A 19697-nucleotide genomic window follows, 5' to 3' on the forward strand; every position below is an offset into this window, starting at 1 on the left:
GGATATTATGGGGTATTGTGTGTAGGCCAGTGACAACATCAATTTGATCCATTTTAAAATGCTGGCCATAACAGAAAGAAATGTTGAAAAACTCAAGGGGTGTGAATACTTTCTGAAGGCACTGTATGTCCTACGTACAATCAAAGGGTTCTCGGGTGTAGAGTTCAGCATGATGCTATATTTGGAGTCCCTTGAGAAATAGGGGTTGTGAAATAACAGCCTATATTCCCTCCAGGTTGCTCAGACTGTCAAACTGTGACATTAGCTTCACTAAGTCTCACGCGGGCATAGCTTTACAGTTCGTTCAAAGCCTTTTTCAGGGGTATACAATGATTTACACTACACTCGCCATTGACACGTTTCCTGTTTCGAGATACGCATGCCGTAAAATTGGCTTTCGTATCGGTTAGTATTATTTCCATCCCTCGAGACAAAGCTGATTGTGCTGTGCTGTTAAGTAGTTTTGTAAGCTTGTGTTCTGTGATAAGTACAGTGACTTCCAAGAATAACCTTTGAGTTCAGGTATAGTATACTGTCTGTCTATACTGCTCTTGTTGTCAATTTATGTTTTGTTATATTGTTTTTACTACAGAGCAAACTGCCATACCAACCTGTCAATCTTAGTCATGTTAGCGCAAACCCAAAACTCATTGTTAAGCACATTATACTGCTAACGTCTTTTTCTAGTGAAGTGGACCTACCAGCACTCTTATGTCCTGTAATTCCACCAGTAAAACATAAACAGGTCAGGGCGTATCCCCATCCACCATTCACAATCTACCTAGTCAGACTCACCTCGTCCTTGTTCTCCTTGAAGGACCTGGACCGGGTGATGCGGGCTGAGGAGCATCCACCGGTGGCGGGCACACCCTCCCGGCCCTGCGCCTCCTCCTGCTGGCCGAACAGCTCCTCCACGGAGCGCACGTCGATCTGGTACTGCTGCTGACAGCGCACCGCCATGGTCCAGATGTTGGGCTGGCCCCGCACCTTCTCCTCCGGGATGGGCTTCCAGAAAAAGCTCCGCACCCTCCGCTTCTTCCGCACACCGTGGCTGGAGAGGGAGGTTGGTGGTGGGGGAGGGGGAGGAGGGGCGTTCGGGGGCAGGGGTGGTGGTGACGGTGGGGCGTAGTGGTGGGGTAGTGTGGTAGGGTGCAGGGGGGGTTCGTTGGGGAAGGGAGAGGGGAGATTAGAAGGTGAGGGGGTGTGGCCTGACATTGGGGAGAGGTCGGAGGTGGTGCTGGTGGTGCTGGCGGTGGTGGCGGCGCTGCTGCACTCGCTGCTGCAGCTCTCTGTCTCATTAGCCAGCGACGGGCTGCTCATAACATGCATCACACTAGCGCACCACTGGGGTGGGGCCTAGTTCTGAGAGGCCACTGCGTCAGATTCTCTCTGCCCTCAATTTCGCTCTCGAGAGTTTGAAGTAGCCCAATCAACTAACAACCTTTCACGCAACTTAAACTCAAGTTATTCAGGTATGTCGAAGAAATCCTAAACTGTCTGTGGTTTTAAAAACTAATAAAATCACGGGTCAAGGGTTAAATGTCAAAATAGCTCGAGCACAATAGACATTCTGTCTAGTCACGGTGAGGTTAACATGCTCTCTGATTCCGTCTGTCTCCATCTTGCTGCCCGTATACCATCACTCCAAACTGGGCCTTGGTAGGGTTCTGGAGCGTTCTGTGGAAGTTGTCGTTGGGGGAACCACCATGGACCTATAGGGAGGTACAAAAACAACACAAGAGAGGATTATTTGGGGGCAGTCATGCGTGTTGTCCCCAGGATAATCTAAATTAGGGGAAATTGAGGGGTGCGACACATCAAAAGAGAGAAGGGGGAACCACCCCGGTCGAGGGGAAACCACAATAGGGATATGACAGACTCCATTATTCTTTTGAAGTCAACCTGTTGGGTGTAAAATGTTCGGTGACACTAGTCTACACATACTTATGCCCAGGGTTACTGGAAGGTTTCCAAAGAACAACATGGATTTGCCAGGAGCGTATTTAGTTTTCCACAGGTTAGCGAACATGCCATTTCTTTACACTTTCCCTTTGTGGATTTGAATATAGTTTTAGAGTATTAAACCATTGAATTGGATTGATTTTCATTTGTACTAAAGTTCCCAGTCCACTTCTCTGTGGAAGTTTTCTCATGTATGAGTTAAATATCATAGATTGGATGATAGGTTGTTCTACTGACCTACCTTTATGACTGGGAGTGGACTGACCAATCTACTATATGAGTGACATCATCTTAGACCTTTGCATAAAATGAGTAATACTCCATCGACGTTCGCACAATAACCCACATTTCAATATGCAAAGCACCTGATATCACAAAGACAGCTGTTGCCACAGGAGCGGCACAAAACATAAAGGTCAACTTTGAGAGAAAAGCACCTCAAACCAAAACGAACCACCTTAAACGACCAAAACAACCGCTGCACTCCCGAGTGGCGCAGCGGTCTGAGGCACTGTGTCTCAGTGCAAGAGGTGTCACTCCAGTCTCCGGTTTTGAAACCAGGCTGCATCACATATGGCCATGATTAGGAGTCTTATAGGGCAGTGCACAATTGGCCCAGCGTTGCTGGGGTAGGCCGTCATTGTAAATAAGAATTTGTTCTTAATTGACTTGCCTAGTTAAATAAATAAAGGACCTTAGCTTCTACTAAAATATGATGCATTATTCTTGTAAGGAAGCATTTGAACCAGTCCTGGCACAATGATCATATAGCCAACTGACATTTACTCCTGAGGTGCTGACCTGTTGCACCCTCGACAACCACTGTGATTATTATTTGACCCTGCTGGTCATCTATGAACATTTGAACATCTTGGCCATGTTCTGTTATAATCTCCACCCGGCACAGCCAGAAGAGGATTGGCCACCCCTCATAGCCTGGTTCCGCTAGGTTTCTCCTAGGTTCTGGCCTTTCTAGGGAGTTTTTCCTTGCCACTGTGCTTCTACACCTGCATTGCTTGCTGTTTGGGGTTTTAGGCTGGGTTTCTGTACAGCACTTTGTGACATCAGCTTTATAAATAAATTTGATTGATATTTCATGCAAAGCCTGATTGCTTAAATGTTGTTTTGTGTTACATGCCAAAATCATCTTAAAGTTACTTTATTGAGCTACACAGTACATTTCAATTCAGGATGATTTGTACATTGAATGCAAAGCATGTTAATATCGGGGATATTGACTTGCATAGGTTTTTTGAGAAAAAGTATAACAAGTTTGGAGAAAGTGGCAAGGTAAAGTAAACCAAAGCATGGATTGCTATCTTTTCTGTTTACAGGGTAAGGAAACCAATATATAATTTTGTAATTTGGGTGAGCCATCTCTAAGTTCCACCTTAACAATACCTTCTGTTGTACAGTACATTCAGGTTTTGTCTGATAATAAGAATGAAAGGAGTAGCCTCCGGAAAACGGATAGGAAGACATTTCTCTCATCCTAATCCCTTTGTCTGTTTGATAAAAGACCATGACCATAAGGAAGGCAAATAGGGTCTTCCTCCCTTTTCAAATCAACCCCGATAGTTCTGTGATGGTGACTAACTCTCTTTCAGAACAACACATCACTCACAACCTAAGCTGACATGGCCTTGGTCATGTGATAGCCACTCATTTCCAAACAAGGAAAGGGATAGCTGACCTGACAAAACAAGGAACTGGATATGAGGCATAATAATGGTTCAGTGGAAACATCTTATTCAGGAAACATCAGTGCTCCAGTATGCCCCTAAGCACTGACTTAAGATCAGCCTTTCCTACTCCAACCCTATCATTAACCATATGAGCCAAAACAAAATCAAATTGACCCTGGGTCAGGGATTTAAGACGTTTATGCTAACCCTTTAGTCTATTTTAACCAAAGGCCTGCTGTTTTCTGGATCTTTCCGTGTCATGGCAACGGCACTACATCCGTTAGCGCCCTGTCCACCGGATCCCAGGGGTCTTTTACTAATTCATACGGCTGACGTCACGGCCGGCCTCGTGTTGCCTGCTCGTAGTGCAACTTCAGCTGTCCTGTCCTCGCCCGTCGCTCATGCCTTATTCATGGGGCCTGTGAGGAGCACTTGACCCCATGGCGAATCATCTTCTAAAAGGATGCTGCTAGATATGTGGTGATTAGGTAGGCTAGGCTATGCTATGCTAGGAGATGCTATTGGGAAAACAGGCAGTGGGAGGGAGGGGGTTAAAGCTGTTATAGCCACCTTCTCTGGCTCACTCGCCTATCTGGTTGTTGGCATAATGTATTTGCTGCGAAGTCAGCTGCTCCAGAGTCGCATGGTGTACACACACACACACACACACACACACACACACACACACACACACTGGAGGGAATAGGGCTAGAGGGAATAGAGGCAGTTTACGGGTTCCTGACCAATTGTGCTATTTTGCGAATTTCTTTTTAGCTTTTTTTGTACATAATGTTTCCGCAATCATTTCCTATGGCAGATAAGAGCTTCTGGGCATCAAAACAGCTATCACTAACCTCGATTTGGACGAGGACTTCTACTTCAACGAGTCGGAAGCGAAATATATGTTGATTATGTTGGATCAGGCCCAGATCACGAACAATCGAAGAAGGAGGGGACGGCGCTGTAGAGGCCGGCGTGTGGGATACCGGACGAGACTACGACGGAGACTGGACAAATCGCATCTACCCTCCGTTCTATTGGCGAACATGCAATCACTGGAGAATAAACGGGATGAGCTCTAGAGTTTTGGACGACCGTGTGATCACGCTCTCCGTAGCTGATGTGAGTAAGACCTTTAAACAGGTTAACATTCACAAGGCCGCAGGGCCAGATGGATTACCAGGACGTGTACTCCGAGCATGCGCTGACCAACTGGCAAGTGTCTTCACTGACATTTTCAACCTGTCCCTGGCTAAGTCTGTAATACCAACATGTTTCGAGCAGACCACCATAGTCCCTGTGCTCAAGAACACTAAGGTAACCTAACTAAATGACTACCGACCCGTAGCACTCACGTCTGTAGCCATGAAGTGCTTTGAAAGGCTGGTCATGGCTCACATCAACACCATTCTCCCAGAAACCCTAGACCCACCCCAATTTGCATACCGCCCCAACAGATCCACAGATGATGCAATCTCTATTGCACTCCACACTGCCCTTTCCCACCTGGACAAAAGGAACACCTATGTGAGAATGCTATTCATTGACTACAGCTCAGCGTTCAACACCATAGTGCCCTCAATGCTCATCACGAAGCTAAGGACCCTGGGGACTAAACACCTCCCTCTGCAACTGGATCCTGGTCATCCTGACGGGCCGCCCCCAGGTGGTAAGGGAAGGTAACAAATCTGCCACGCTGATCGGCCCCTCAGGGGTGCATGCTCAGTCCTCTCCTGTACTGTACTCCCTGTTCACTCATGACTGCATGGCCAGGCACAACTCCAACACCAACACCAACAAACTATCATGGTCCAAACACACCAAGACAGTTGTGAAGAGGGCACCACAAAGCCTATTCCCCCTCAGGAGACTGAAAAGATATGGCATGGGTCCTCAGATCCTCAAAAGGTTCTACAGCTGCACCATCGAGAGCATCCTGACTGGTTGCACTACAGAGGGTAGTGCATACAGCCCAATACATCACTGGGGCCAAGCTAACTGCCATCCAGGACCTCCATACCAGGAGGTGTCTGAGGAAGGCCCTAAATGTTCAAAGACTCCAGCCACCCAAGTCATAGACTGTTCTCTCTGCTACTGCATGGCAAGCGGTACCAGAGCCAAGTCTAGGTCCAAAAGGCTTCTTAACAGCTTCTACCCCCAAGCCATAAGACTCCTGAACAATTAATCAAAGGGCTACCCAGACCCCTCTTTTACGCTGCTGCTACTCTCTGTTTATTATCTATGCATAGTCCCTTTAACTCCACCTACATGTACATATTACCTCAATTACCTCGACTAACCGGTGCCCCAGCTTCTGTATCGGTGATTCTGTATCGGTGCCCCCTGTATATAGCCTCGCTATTGTTATTTTACTGCTGCTGTTAAATTATTTGTTATTTTTATTTTTTTACTTATTTTTCTTAACTGCATTGTTGGTTAAGGGCTTGTAAGTAAGCATTTCACTTTAAGGTCTACACCTGTTGTATTCGGCGCCTTTGACAAATAAATTTTGATTTGAAAATATTAACAACACCTGCTCTTTCCATGACATATACTGACCAGGTGAATACAGATGAAAGCTATGATCGCTCACTTGTTAAATCCACTTCAATCAGTGTAGATGAAGGGGAAGAAACAGGTTAAAGAAGGATTTTTAAGCCTTGAGACAATTGAGACATGGATTGTGTATGTATGCCATTCAGAGGGGTGAAAAGGAAAGACAAAATATTTAAGTGCCTTTGAACGGGTATGGTAGTATGTGCCAGGTGCACCGGTTTGTGTCAAGAACTGCAACTGTGCTGGGTTTTTCACACTCAACAGTTTCACGTGTGTATCAAAAATGGTCAACCACCCAACGGACATCCAGTCAACTTGACACAACTGCTTTAAGCATTGTAGTCAACATGGGCTAGCATACCTGTGAAACGCTTTCGACACCTTGTAGAATCCTTTGAGGCTGTTTGAGGGCAAAAGGGAGGGGGATGGGGGGTGCAACTCAACATTAGGAAGTTGTACTTAATGTTTTGTACACTCAGTGTATATGACAGATATCTCAGGCAATTTTAAAGTCATTCCCACAGATGTTCAAATAACGCTAACTGTCAACGACAGCTTAAAACAGCAGTGCTAGTTTAGTGCATCTTGAGACAAAAGACAAGACAGGTCCCCAAGAAGACAACAACAAGAGTGTCTGCTCCCTTCTAAAGAGACAGTAAACTATTTGTAACTCTGTGAAATGCCCTGAAGGCAACAGACATAGTTTGAATGAGTGTCTAGCTACAATACATCCACCTGCTCTACTGAGAGTGAGTGAGCCCAGACAGACTGTTGAGGATCTCATTGTGGTAGTCCACCTGTTGTCAGCCCTGCAGCGTTCCCACTCCCATCAGTCTTTATCAGTGACAGGGATACCCCACCCAGCCTCATTAACCACTGGGTACGATGTGCCCCCCGCCACAGAGAGAAAGGGTTAAGATGGACGCACAAAGGCTTCTTTAAAGTTTATCTTTAAAGGAGAGGTAGTGTGGATTGTTGAAGCTGGCTTTTAAGCCCTGAGGATAGTGTGGCCAGATTCTACACAATAGGGGGAAAGGAGGGTGGCAGAGACATGATATTGGATGTGTGTGTGTGTGTGTGTGTGTGTGTGTGTGTGTGTGTGTGTGTGTGTGTGTGTGTGTGTGTGTGTGTGTGTGTGTGTGTGTGTGTGTGTGTGTGTGTGTGTGTGTGTGCGCGTGTGTGTGTGTGTGTGTGTGTGTGGTTTCCCAACTCTAGGGTGACATTCTTTACCTAGACCATGTGGCATATTACTTTCCCTCTAGCCCACCACCATCTTCTCATTCACTACTCCAATATTGGGGGCTAAGGGGACAAATCCTCCTCCAGATCAGAGGGCAAGTTGTAATCCGGCGTCCCTGAGAGAGGTTACTTCACAGTCTGAGTGCTCGTTAACCCCCGCAGCGCCGGGGCTTTTCACCCACACAGTCGGGGCAGAGAGGGTCTGCCTCTCTGGGATTAAGCCAATCCTGCATCCGCCATCATCGCAGCGGAAACGCTTATTAGAGGAGAGCAGCTTTGCGGAGAGCTCAGTGGGGGAACGGCTCCCGTGCTTTTGAACTTCTATGTTTTAGATCCCTCAAAAGGGTCTTGATCTGGACTTGTGTATGTGTATAAGGTAGTAAAATTGTCTATGGCCTTCTTTCGTGTCTTCGTCATATCTCTTAGCCCTATTTTACTAGTGTTTACCTCAGTAGGACTGCTTGTTGACCTTGTGACAGTGAATCTTGTCCACATCCATCTCTTTTCACTGTTCATCATCATGGAATGAATGTGTCATACCGGAATCAGTGTTTTCTGTTCAGGCTCCTTTTCAAAATACTATAGTAAAATCAGCACACTACGTCATAGAAACAGTCCTCTGCCTGGGCTGTCTAGTTGTATCTACACTGTATATTTATATTCTCTTTCAAACCAAACTTGCTAGGAAAACAAGGCAGCTTAGGCTTTGTTCAGTTTAGTACAGCATACCGGCTTCCTCACTTCCCCCTTCTCTGACACATCAGATGGGGAGGTGAGTGACAAACTCAAGCACGCACACACACGCACATAGAAACAGTAAGGGGAGGCGGAGTGTGAGTGAGGCAGAGCAAACGATGGGGCGAGCAGGTGGATATGTCAACTGTGTGAGATTAAACACACGCAGGCATTTACACAGACATACATAAACACAGTTACCCAGATACCCAGACAAAAGAGCCTCTCAGCCAAACAATCTCTTTTAATGAAAAGGATATGAAATGACGCCTTATGGGTGCATGTGGCAAACAGGGACAGATGCTTCCAGTACACGCTGTACAACAGTCACTGGCAACAGCAGCAGAGACACCCAGGGCGGCAGGTAGCCTAGTGGTTAGAGCGTTGGGCCAGTAACCTAAAGGTTGCAGGCTGGAATCCCAGATCTGACAAAAAGCTGTCGTTCTGCCCCTGAGCAAGGCAGTTAACCCACTGTTCCCCAGGCGCCGAAGACGTGGATGTCAATTATGGCAGCCCCCCACACCTCTCTGATTTAGTGGGTTAAATGTGGAACACACATTTCAGTTGTACAACTGACGGTCATTCAGATAAGGCAGGAGATGACAGATTGCAGCAATAATGTGCCATAGGGTGATCACAATACTGCTTTCAGTCTTCTCTGCTCGTGGACTTGTCTACTCTGGTGTATCCACTTTCATACGTCACTGAATCCACCGCAACTCCTGTCGTGCAATATGTGTTATTCAGAGCAAAATGTGTCACTACACCTGACGAGTCGAGGATTGAAATGTTTTGAGTGTAGACCAAAACGTCATCCATCTACTGTTATGAATATTGACAACAACTAGCACAAACAACAGATTAATAAATCTACCATTCACTGTCTGGAGGGCATGTTAGGCAACGGTGTGAACAACGGGGGCTTTTATTAGACAAATCCTGATCGGATTCAGGAAAGAAAAGGGATTAATCAAATACTTTGAAAGATTGAGATTAAGACTGAGATTAGTGCTCGGATGGAGCCTGTATTTTCTGATTGAACATTATAGGCCAGTGTAAGTAGCTCTAGTAACTGAAAATGCACATGCCCCTTATGAAAATTAATCTCTCTTCCAGAATGAATGACAAAAAAAAAATCCAACTTGCAGTCCTAAACAGGTACTGACCTCTCTGGCACCCTATTCTCTATAGTGCACTACTTTTGACCAGAGCTTTTGACCAGAGAACTATGGACCCTGGTCAAAAGTAGTGCACTATACAGGGAATAGGGTGCCATTTGAGATACAACCAGACAGACAGCTTACATAAGCTTCTGAGTCAATGCAATATTCAACACAGCAAAAGCAACATGTACTTGCTCCTATGCAAATATATTATGAATTCATGATTCTCAAAGGAGCTCTTCCTTTGAAAGTTTGAGCCATTTCTACCAAGATACTTCATAAGAAGTCACTGTGCATTTCATGGGGCATCTTCTATTCTATTATGAATCAAACTAATTAAAACAAAAAAATCATTATAGAAATCCAGTTGGATTATGCTACACACAGATAGGCCTAGATGCACTGGGAATCAAACATGCAAACTTGACATGTTAATGGACCTTGAAGGAGGGGAAGTTGATTCCCTACTGTCTTTAGACTTTCTACTAATGTTAAAACATGAAAGAACTGTAAACATCTAACCAAATCCTTTCCCTGGGTTACACGCTCCCAGCTTTGAACATCATCCCTAGAGACAAATAACTCACCATTTAGACTCTTGCTGAGCAAACATTTTATCTAATGCATCCCTACCATCTGTCAAATGAGCTCCTTATAAAGTGAAAGCCCTCTCCCTAAACACACACATACTTTCCCTCCCGCTTTCCCTCCTTTCCCTTATCTCATCTCTTGACTGAGGTGTTCAAACACCACATTGTTTTATGGCACGATTATGTCCCTCGCTATTGGAATGGCTGTGATAACTTGGGGCCAATAAAAGATATCCAATGAAGGATACTAGCGTCTAAATTTTAAGATAAGGGAGAACTACTGCTTGACCTCTATTTCATAGCATCCCAAATAATCAAATGCAACCAGTACATTATCAGACGATCTGCTGCTGGTTCAAGCTGGACTCAGGGGTAGACATAATATAGTAAATGTAAATCTGGGACACTCCAATTAGTATGATATATTACGTTTCATATGGTATGTATCAATTTGTGGATGTCTATTATCCATTTCGTATGATAAGTTACGAAATGAAATTCGTACATGTTACGAAATTTGCTAAACATATGATATGTTACAAATTACAATTTGTCAAGGAAGCTAACTCTAACGTTAGCTCGGTGGCTAACGTTACCTAGGCTAGGGGCTATGGTTAGCGGTTAAGGTTAGGGCTAGGAGTTAGGTTAAAGGGTTAACGTTAGGGGAAGGATTAGCTAACATGCTAAGTAATTGCAAAGTAGCTAAAATGTAGTAATAGCTGCTAAGTTGCTAATTAGCAAAAATGCTAAAGTTGTCCATGATGAGATTCGAACACGCAACCTTTGGGTTGCTAGACATTTGTGTCATACGCCCGACCAACCACCCTACTTTTATTTTTGCCTAAAGTAACCTTCTGTCTTATGTAACCATACCAAACGTAACATATCCTACTAATTTGAGTATCCCGGATTTACGGTTATTATGTTACGTATGAGACAAGGCTGGCTGGTTAAGCATATTCTGCAGGATCAAGGATACAAACAAACAACCAAAGCTGTGTATGGGACAGGTCATTATACTGGGTGTAAGGGTGTAACAGAACTCAATAGCTCATAACAAATCTCCCGGCTGTTAATGAGCTTTCAGCAGATTATCACAGTTTGTTGTTGGTCTACTAGTAATTATGGACACTGACATAATGGACAAGGATGATAAGGCCATGATGAACTTTGCAATGAGTGAAGTAGTTATACTAATCAAATACATTATTTGTGAATAATATAGAGGTTCACCACACAATATTCAGACAAAACATTTAGCCAGACTAAACATTATGTTGTAATCAATTAAGCTACATAACAATTTTAGATGTGCAATGGATACACTTCATGGTTTGGAAAGCAGTCATAACAAATGGCAATCAAAAACATGAAGATAAAGTTATTTTCAAATCTCCTTGGTTTTTAGAGTCTATCTGGGATCACCAAAATTATCATCATTCTTCCTCCAAACTGTCCCCCTTTGCCTCCCTGCTCTGACTCAACAGTGGCCTACAGACTACTTTTTTTTTCAAAATGTTGCTATTAATACACTTCTATTCATTTTCTCCGCATCATAAACTCGTTCACGGTGCGAGAGGGGCTGGGTGAAGGTGACAGTAATTACAGTGGCAAGAAAAAGTATGTGAACCCTTCGGAATTAAATTGGTCATAAAATTTGATCTGATCTTCATCTGTCACAACAATAGACAAACACAGTCTGCTTAAACTAATAACACACAAACAATTATACGTTTTCATGTCTTTATTGCACACACCGTGTAAACATTCACAGTGCAGGGTGGGAAAAGTATGTGAATCCTTGGTTTTATTAACTGGTTAACCTTACTTTGGCAGTAATAACCTCAACCAAACGTGTTTTGTAGTTGCGGATCAGACCTGCACAACGGTCAGGAGGAATTTTGGACCATTCCCCTTTATAAAACAGTTTCAGTTCAGCTATAATCTTGGGATGTCTGGTGTGAACCGCTCTCTTGAGGTCATGCCCAATCGGGTTGAGGTCAGGACTCTGACTGGGCCACTCCAGAAGGCGTGTTTTCTTCTGTTGAAGCCATTCTGTTGTTGATTTACTTCTGTGTTTTGGGTCATTGTCCTGTTGCATCACCCAACTTCTGTTGAGCTTCAATTGGCGGACAGATAGCCTACATTCTCCTGCAAAATGTATTGATAAACTTGGGAATTCATTTTTCCATCGATGATAGCAAGCTATCCAGGCCCTGAGGCAGCAAAGCAGCTCCAAACCATGATGCTTCCTTCACCATACAGTTGGGATGAGGTTGATGTTGGTGTGCTATGCCTTTTTTTCTCCACACAGTGTTGTGGGTTCCTTCCAAACAACTCAAATTAGTTTAATCTGTCCACAGAATATCTTGCCAGTAGTGCTGTGGAACATCCAGATGCTTTTTTGCGAACTTCAGACTTTTTGGACAGCAGTGGGGCTTCTTCCGTGGTGTCCTCCCATGAACACCATTCTTGTTTAGTGTTTCACGTATCGTAGACTCGTCAACAGAGATGTTAGCATGTTCCAGAGATTTCTTTAAGTCTTTAGCTGACACTGTAAGATTCTTCTTAACCTCAATGAGCATTTATGCAAGTCAACAATTCTTAATCATGGGTCTTCTGAGATCTCTTTCCGTTCGAGGCATGGTTCACATCAGGAAATGCTTCTTGTGAATAGCAAACTCAAATTTCGTGAGTGTTTTTTATAGGGCAGGGCAGCTCTAACCAACATCTCCAATCTCGTCTCAATGATTGTACTCCAGGTTAGCTGACTCCTGACTCCAATTAGCTTTTGGAGAAGTCATTAGCCTAGGGGTTCACATACTTTTTCCAACCTACACTGTGAATGTTTAAATGATGTATTCAATATAGACAAGAAAAATACAATAATGTGTGAGTTATTAGTTTAAAGCAGACTGTGTTTGTCTGTTGTTGTGACTTAGATGAAGATCAGATCTAATTGTATGACCAATTTATGCAGAAATCCAGATAATTCCAAAGGGTTCATAATACTTTTTCATGCCACTACACTTAATTCATATCTCTATTCAATTTTCTCTGCAGCTCCAATTATTTATTCCTCCTCCACTTGTTTTGTAATTGAGTAAAGGACATTGGGGGTATGGATGACACGAATGGCCATATATTTGTCACACTGTGGAATTATCCAAATGAGTTGAGGTGTGATGGTGTCATACAGAAGTTAAACAGACAAACAGACAGACAAATTCATCAATAAAAAGTAAACCTACACAATCTTACTGTAAACATTAGTCTGATATATACAGTTGAAGTTGGAAGTTTAGATACACCTTAGCCAAATACATTTAAAACTCAGTTTTTCACAATACCTGACATTTAATCCTAGTAAGAATTCCCTGTCTTAGGTCAGTTAGGATCACCACTTTATTTTAAGAATGTGAAATGTCAGAATAATAGTTGAGAGCATGATTTATTTCAGCTTTTATTTCTTTCATCACATTCCCAGTGGGTCAGAAGTTTACATACACTCATTAAGTATTTGGTAGCATTGCCTTTAAATTGGTTCACTTGTGTCAAACACATTGGGGAGCCTTCCACAAGCTTCCCACAATAAGTTGAGTGAATTTTGGCCCATTCCTCCTGACAGAGCTGGTGTAACTGAGTCAGGTTTGTAGGCCTCCTTGCTCGCACACGCTTTTTCAGTTCTGCCCACAAATTTTCTATAGGATTGAGGTCAGGGCTTTATGATGGCCACTCCAATACCTTGACTTTGTTGTCCTTAAGCCCTTTTGCCACAACTTTGGAAGTATGCTTGGGGTCATTGTCCATTTGGAAGACCCATTTGCGACCAAGCTTTTAACTTCCTGACTGATGTCTTGAGATGTTGCTTCAATATATCCACATAATTTTCCTCGCTCATGATGCCATCTATTTTGTGAAGTGCACCAGTCCCTCCTGCAGCAAAGCACCCCCACAACATGATACTGCCACCCCCGTGCTTCACGGTTGGGATGGTGTTCTTTGGCTTGCAAGCCTCCCCCTTTTTCCTCCAAACATAACAATGGTCATTATGGCCAAACAGTTCTGTTTTTGTTTCATCAGACCAGAGGACATTTCTCCAAAAAGTACGTTCTTGTCCCCATATGCAGTTGCAAACCGTAGTCTGGCTTTTTTTTACGCCGGTTTTGGAGCAGTGGATTCTTCTTTGCTGAGCGGCCTTTCAGGTTATGTCGATATAGGACTCGTTTTACTGTGGCTATAGATACTTTTGTACCTGTTTCCTCCAGCATCTTCAGAAGGACCTTTGCTGTTGTTCTGGGATTGATTTGCCCTTTTCACTCCAAAGTACGTTCATCTCTAGGGGCAAATCAATCCCAGAACAACAGCAAAGGTCCTTCTGAAGATGCTGGAGGAAACAGGTACAAAAGTATCTATAGCCACAGTAAAACGAGTCCTATTCCTGAGCGGTATGACGGCTGGGTGGTCCCATGGTGTTAATACTTGCGTACTATTGTTTGTACAGATGAACATGGTACCTTCCGGTGTTTGGAAATTGCTCCCAAGGATGAACCAGACTTGTGGAGGTCTTGGCTGATTTCTTTTGATTTTCCCATGATGTCAAGCAAAGAGGCACTGAGTTTGAAGGTAGGCCTTGAAATACATCCACAGGTACACCTCCAATTGACTCAAATGATGTCAATTAGCCTATCAGATGCTGCTAAAGCCATGACACAATTTTCTGGAATTTTCTGAGCTGTTTAAAGGCACAGTCAACTTAGTGAATATAAACTTCTGACCCACTGGAATTGTGATACAGTGAATTATAAGTGAAATAATATGTCTGTAAACAATTGTTGGAAAAATTACTTGCATCAAACACAAAGTAGATGTCCTAACCGACTTTCCAAAACTATAGTTTGTTAACAAGAAATTGATGGAGTGGTTGAAAAACAAGTTTTAATGACTCCAACCTAAGTGTATGTAAACTTCCGACTTCAACTGTAAGGAAAGATAAGTAAGAGAAGGCCACTGGCCATTCAATTTCCTGTTTCAACCATGCAAATGTCTCTCCGACTTTGACATGCCTTCAGAATTCATGACTGATGGCCCTCATTTATCTGTACAACATCCAGTCTTACAGTTTTTGTCAGTATAGGAGCATCATGGCAAAAACTAAGACTGGCCAATAGGTTCTACCCCTTGACCCCCTCCACAATGAACATTTTAATTCTATTTTTTGGGGCATGATTATTTCTTACAGAAATAAACAATTCCACAAATCTGCCCGAACCAGCTTCTATCCTTTTACTCTCTTTTTTTAAACAGAGGCACCCACACAGACACACACATAATGGCATCACTACAACAACAAACCCTCCAAAACAAAAAGGGCCTCAATTTCTACTATAGCTTTTCTACATTTTGCTAACGATTTTGCTAACTTCTTCTTATCCATCTGTTGCTTATATGATGTAGTGCAAAAACACCTCTAATGCCAGACCCAGACCATTGGACTTCAGTTGAAACCAGCCAGTGAGTGTGTGGGAGCTAATCACTACCCCATATTTTCTGTCTGGTTTTCACCATTGATCCTCTGAGTCATTAGAGAAGGTACATCTGGGGAAACAAAGTGTGTGTTTGAGATTTATATTGCAGCCCGACTGCGTATGCAGTGCCCAGAATCACGGGATCTACAAATCACATTGCATCCCAAGAAACTACTCATTATGTGATCAAGATCAAACTGATCTCTTCAAACACGTTAAAAGGGAGGCCTACAGTTGGCCATCCATTCCCAGGAGTGGCTGGACAGATGATTAAACCCATAAGGCACAGAAAGTGGGTTTCTGGGTTAGGTAGTCCACGTTGTAAAACCAATCCTCTGTTTATTTGGGGCGTTGTCTTAAGACTACAATTAAGATGAAAAAGGATTACGTATGAAACTCTTCGAACTACAAAGTAGAAGTCTTTCTCTGTTGTCGGATATGTAACTTTAGGCAGCATCTTGTCACCTGTCTTGTCCACAATCTTCAGCATCCACTTTGAACACGTTGCTATACTGTACTTTGTATACTATAGTCACTATTGAAAATGTTGATATGAAAATGTAGCAATAAAGGCTGGTCTGGGGCTCAACAGTAATATCAAGAAATTTGTGTTTTTGCTCCGAGACCGAGTGAAGACCGAGTACAACGTTATCCAAGTCCAAGAACGGAAATATAAAAAAGCAGTCTCAAGACCGGATTTGTGACTGAGTCCAGTCTCGAGTACTACTGCTATAGTGCATATAATACAATAACGAGTGAGGTACATGAAAGCATCTCTCTGATCTCACAATCAGTAACAGTGTCACTTTTAAATCCATTTCATGAAAGTGTCATTAGTGTCTTCTCATCATGTTATGTCTATCAAAACATATATAAAACCCAGAAAATCTATTAACTATGGAGCTCAAAGACATACTGTATCTTGCAAATGATCCTGAGGCAGACAGAATCTGAGTTCTCCTTTATACAACTTGGTCATTCATGTACTTTCCTATAGAGTGGACAACCTGACAGTATGAAGAGGTTATTAATGAAATAGGATCATTTATTGAGGGTCCCTAGAAAATACTGTAATTGTACACGAGGAAAGATTGATTGCCTAACTCGTTCACAAATCATACACCTGGACAGCCTACATAAATGCTGTCATGGAAATGTTGATAGAAAGACACAAGGCATTGCCAATGAAATATGACTCCAGATCTCAGTGTGAATAGTTTAATCACATATCTCTCTATGAAACCTGCAGTACTGTACCAATGTCCTCTAGCCCATAGCCCCAATAGCAGCACAAACACCTGCAATCTCATTTTTCTTCCAGGCTTTTCATACTATAGACTTCCAACATGGCAGCACATAACAAATCCCAGAGCTTAGGATCAATCCCTTAATCACAGCCTGGGAGTCTGAGACAAAGGGTTTCAGAATGGAGAGATTCAAGTCTGGAAGTTTTGCTCTGTCATTTTGCACTCAAAAGGCCTATTATACAGCAGACAGCTATATAGAAGCTAAAACTTATAAACTGCATCCCAAATGGCATCCTATTCCTTACTTTTAATCAGGGCCCAAAGGGGCTAGAGGGAATTATATAGGGAATTATATTGGGATTAGCGTGCCATTTGGGACATTCAGTACATTCAGAAAGTATTCACACCCCTCTACTTTTTCCACATTTTGTTGTGTTACAGCCTGAATTTCAAATGTATTAAATTTAGATTTTTTTGTCACTGGCCTACACACAATACCCCATAATGTCAAAGACGCATCATGAATTTCGATTTTTTTAACAAGCTAATTAAAATTGAAAAGCTGAAATGTCTTGAGTCAATAAGTATTTGTTAAGGCAAGCCTAAATAATTTCAGGCGTAAATATGTGCTTCACAAGTCATATAATAAGTTGCATGGACTTACTCTGTGTGCAATAATAGTGTTTAACATGTTTTTTTAATAACTACCTTATCTCTGTAGGGAATTTCAAACATAGATTCAACCACAAAGATGGTGTATCAATACACCTAGTCACTACAAAGATGCAGGCGTCCTTCCTAACTCAGTTGCCAGCGAGGAAGGAAATCACTCAGGGATTTCACCATGAGGCCAATGGTGACTTTTAAGCAGTTATAAAGTTTAATGGCTGTGCTAGGAGAAAACTGAGAATGGATCAATAACATTTTAGTTACTCTACAATACTAACCTAAATGACAGAGTGAAAAGAAGAAAGCCTGTACAGAATACAAATATTCCAAAACATGCATCCTGTTTGCAACAAGGCACTAAAGTAATATTGCAAAAGATTTTGCAAAGCAATTCACTTTTTGTCCTGAATACAAACTGTTATGTTTGGGGCAAGTCTAATACAACACATCACTGAGTGCCACTCTCCATATTTTCAAGGATAGTGGTGGCTGCATCATGTTATGGGTATGCTTGTAATCGTTAAGGACTGGTGAGTTCTTCAGGATAAAAAAGAAATGGAATGGAGCTAACCACAAGCAAAATCCTAGAGGAAAACTTGGTTTAGTCTGCTTTCCACCAGACACTGGGAGATGAATTCAACTTTCAGCAAGACAATAACCTAACACATAAGACCAAATCTACATTGAAGTTGTTTCCAAGAAGACGGTGAATGTTCCTGAGTGGCCGAGTTATTGTTTTGACTTAAATCTACTTGAAAATCTATGGCAAGACCTGAAAATGGTTGACTAGCAATGATCAAAAACCAACTTGACAGAGGTTGAAGAATTTTGAAAAGAATAACAAGCAAATGTTTCACAATCTAGGTGTGGAAAGCTCTTAGAGACTTACCAAGAAAGACTCACAGCTGTAATCGCTGAGAGGCGAAGGTCGAGTCATGCCTCCTCCGAAACATGACCCATTAAACCGCGCCTGTTAACACCCGCTTGCTAAACTCGGAAGCCAGCTGCACCAATGTGTTGGAGGAAACACCGTTCAACTGACGATGTAGTCAGCCTGCAAGTGCCCGGCATGCCACAAGGAGTCGCTAGAGCGTGATGAACCAAGTAAAGCCCCCCCGGCCAAACCCTCCCCTAACCAGGACAATGCTGTGCCAATACGCTGTGCCAATTGTGCACCGCCCTATGGGACTCCCAGTCACGGCGGGTTGTGACACAGCCTGGGATCAAAGCTGCGATGCAGTGCCTAAGACTGCTGCACCACTTGGGAGGCCATGAACAGCATTCTGATGTAAGTGTTCATTTTGTCCAGGTGGGAAAGGGCAGTGTGAAGTGCACTAGAGATTGCGTCATCTGTGGATCTGGGGCGGTACGCGAATTGGAGTGGATCCAGGGTGTCTGGCTTGATGGTGTTGATGTGAGCCATGACCATACTTTCAAAGTGCTATGGGGCGATAGTCATTTAGACAGGTTACCTTGGCATTCTTTGGCACAGAGACTACGGTGGTCTGCTTGCAACATGTAGGTATTACAGACTGGGTCAGGGAGAGGTTGAACATGTCAGTGAAGACACGTGCCAGCTGGTCAGCGCATGCTCTGAGTACGCGTCCTGGTAATCCGTCTGGCCCTGCGGCCTTGTGAATGTTAAACTGTTTAAAGGTCTTCTGGTTGGGATATGTACGTACGGTCACTGTGGGGATGAGGTCATTGATCCATTGGAGGAATCGCGGATCATATTCCAGTCTCTGCTAGCCAAACAGTCCTGTAGTTTAGCATCCGCTTCATCGGACCACTTTCATATTCAGCGTGTCACTGGTTCTCCCTGTTTGAGTTTTTGCTTGTAAGCAGCAATCAGGATGATAGCGTTATGGTCAGATTTGCCAAATGGAGGGCGAGGGAGTGCTTTGTATGTGTCTCTGTGTGTGGAGTAAAGGTGATCTAAAGTTTTTTGCCTCTAGTTGCACAGGTTTCATACTGGTAGAAATTAGGTAAAACAGATTTCAGTTTTCCTGCATTAAAATCACAGGTGAGCATTTCTTTGTTTGCTTATGGCCCTATACAGCTTGTTGAGTGCGGTCTTAGTGCCAACAATGGTTTGAGCTAATAAATAGACAGCTATGAAAAATATAGATGAAAACTCACTTGGTAAATAGTATGGTCCACAGCTTATCATGACGTAATATTAGAGATCGTGCAACAGTTGTTGTTAACAAAGAGACACACCATCGCTGCCGTTCTGTCCTACCGTTGTATAGAAAAATCTGCTAGATTTATATTTTCCATGTCCTTGTTCAGCCACGACTAGGATATTAGAGTTCTTCATATC

The 19697-nt window shown here is 43.1% G+C and overlaps 1 protein-coding gene across 1 annotated transcript in view; it reads right to left on the reverse strand.

Moving 5' to 3' along the window:
* Positions 1–1329, reverse strand: part of fhdc1 (FH2 domain containing 1) — a 34954-nt gene extending 33625 nt beyond the window's left edge. The window contains exon 1 of the mRNA XM_029749406.1: positions 796–1329. Coding sequence (XP_029605266.1) covers positions 796–1329 — 534 coding nt within the window. The remainder of the gene's footprint in view (positions 1–795) is intronic.
* Between the last annotated feature and the right edge of the window lie 18368 nt (positions 1330–19697).

Source organism: Salmo trutta, chromosome 4, assembly GCF_901001165.1.
Source record: "Salmo trutta chromosome 4, fSalTru1.1, whole genome shotgun sequence".
Taxonomy (NCBI): domain Eukaryota; kingdom Metazoa; phylum Chordata; class Actinopteri; order Salmoniformes; family Salmonidae; genus Salmo; species Salmo trutta.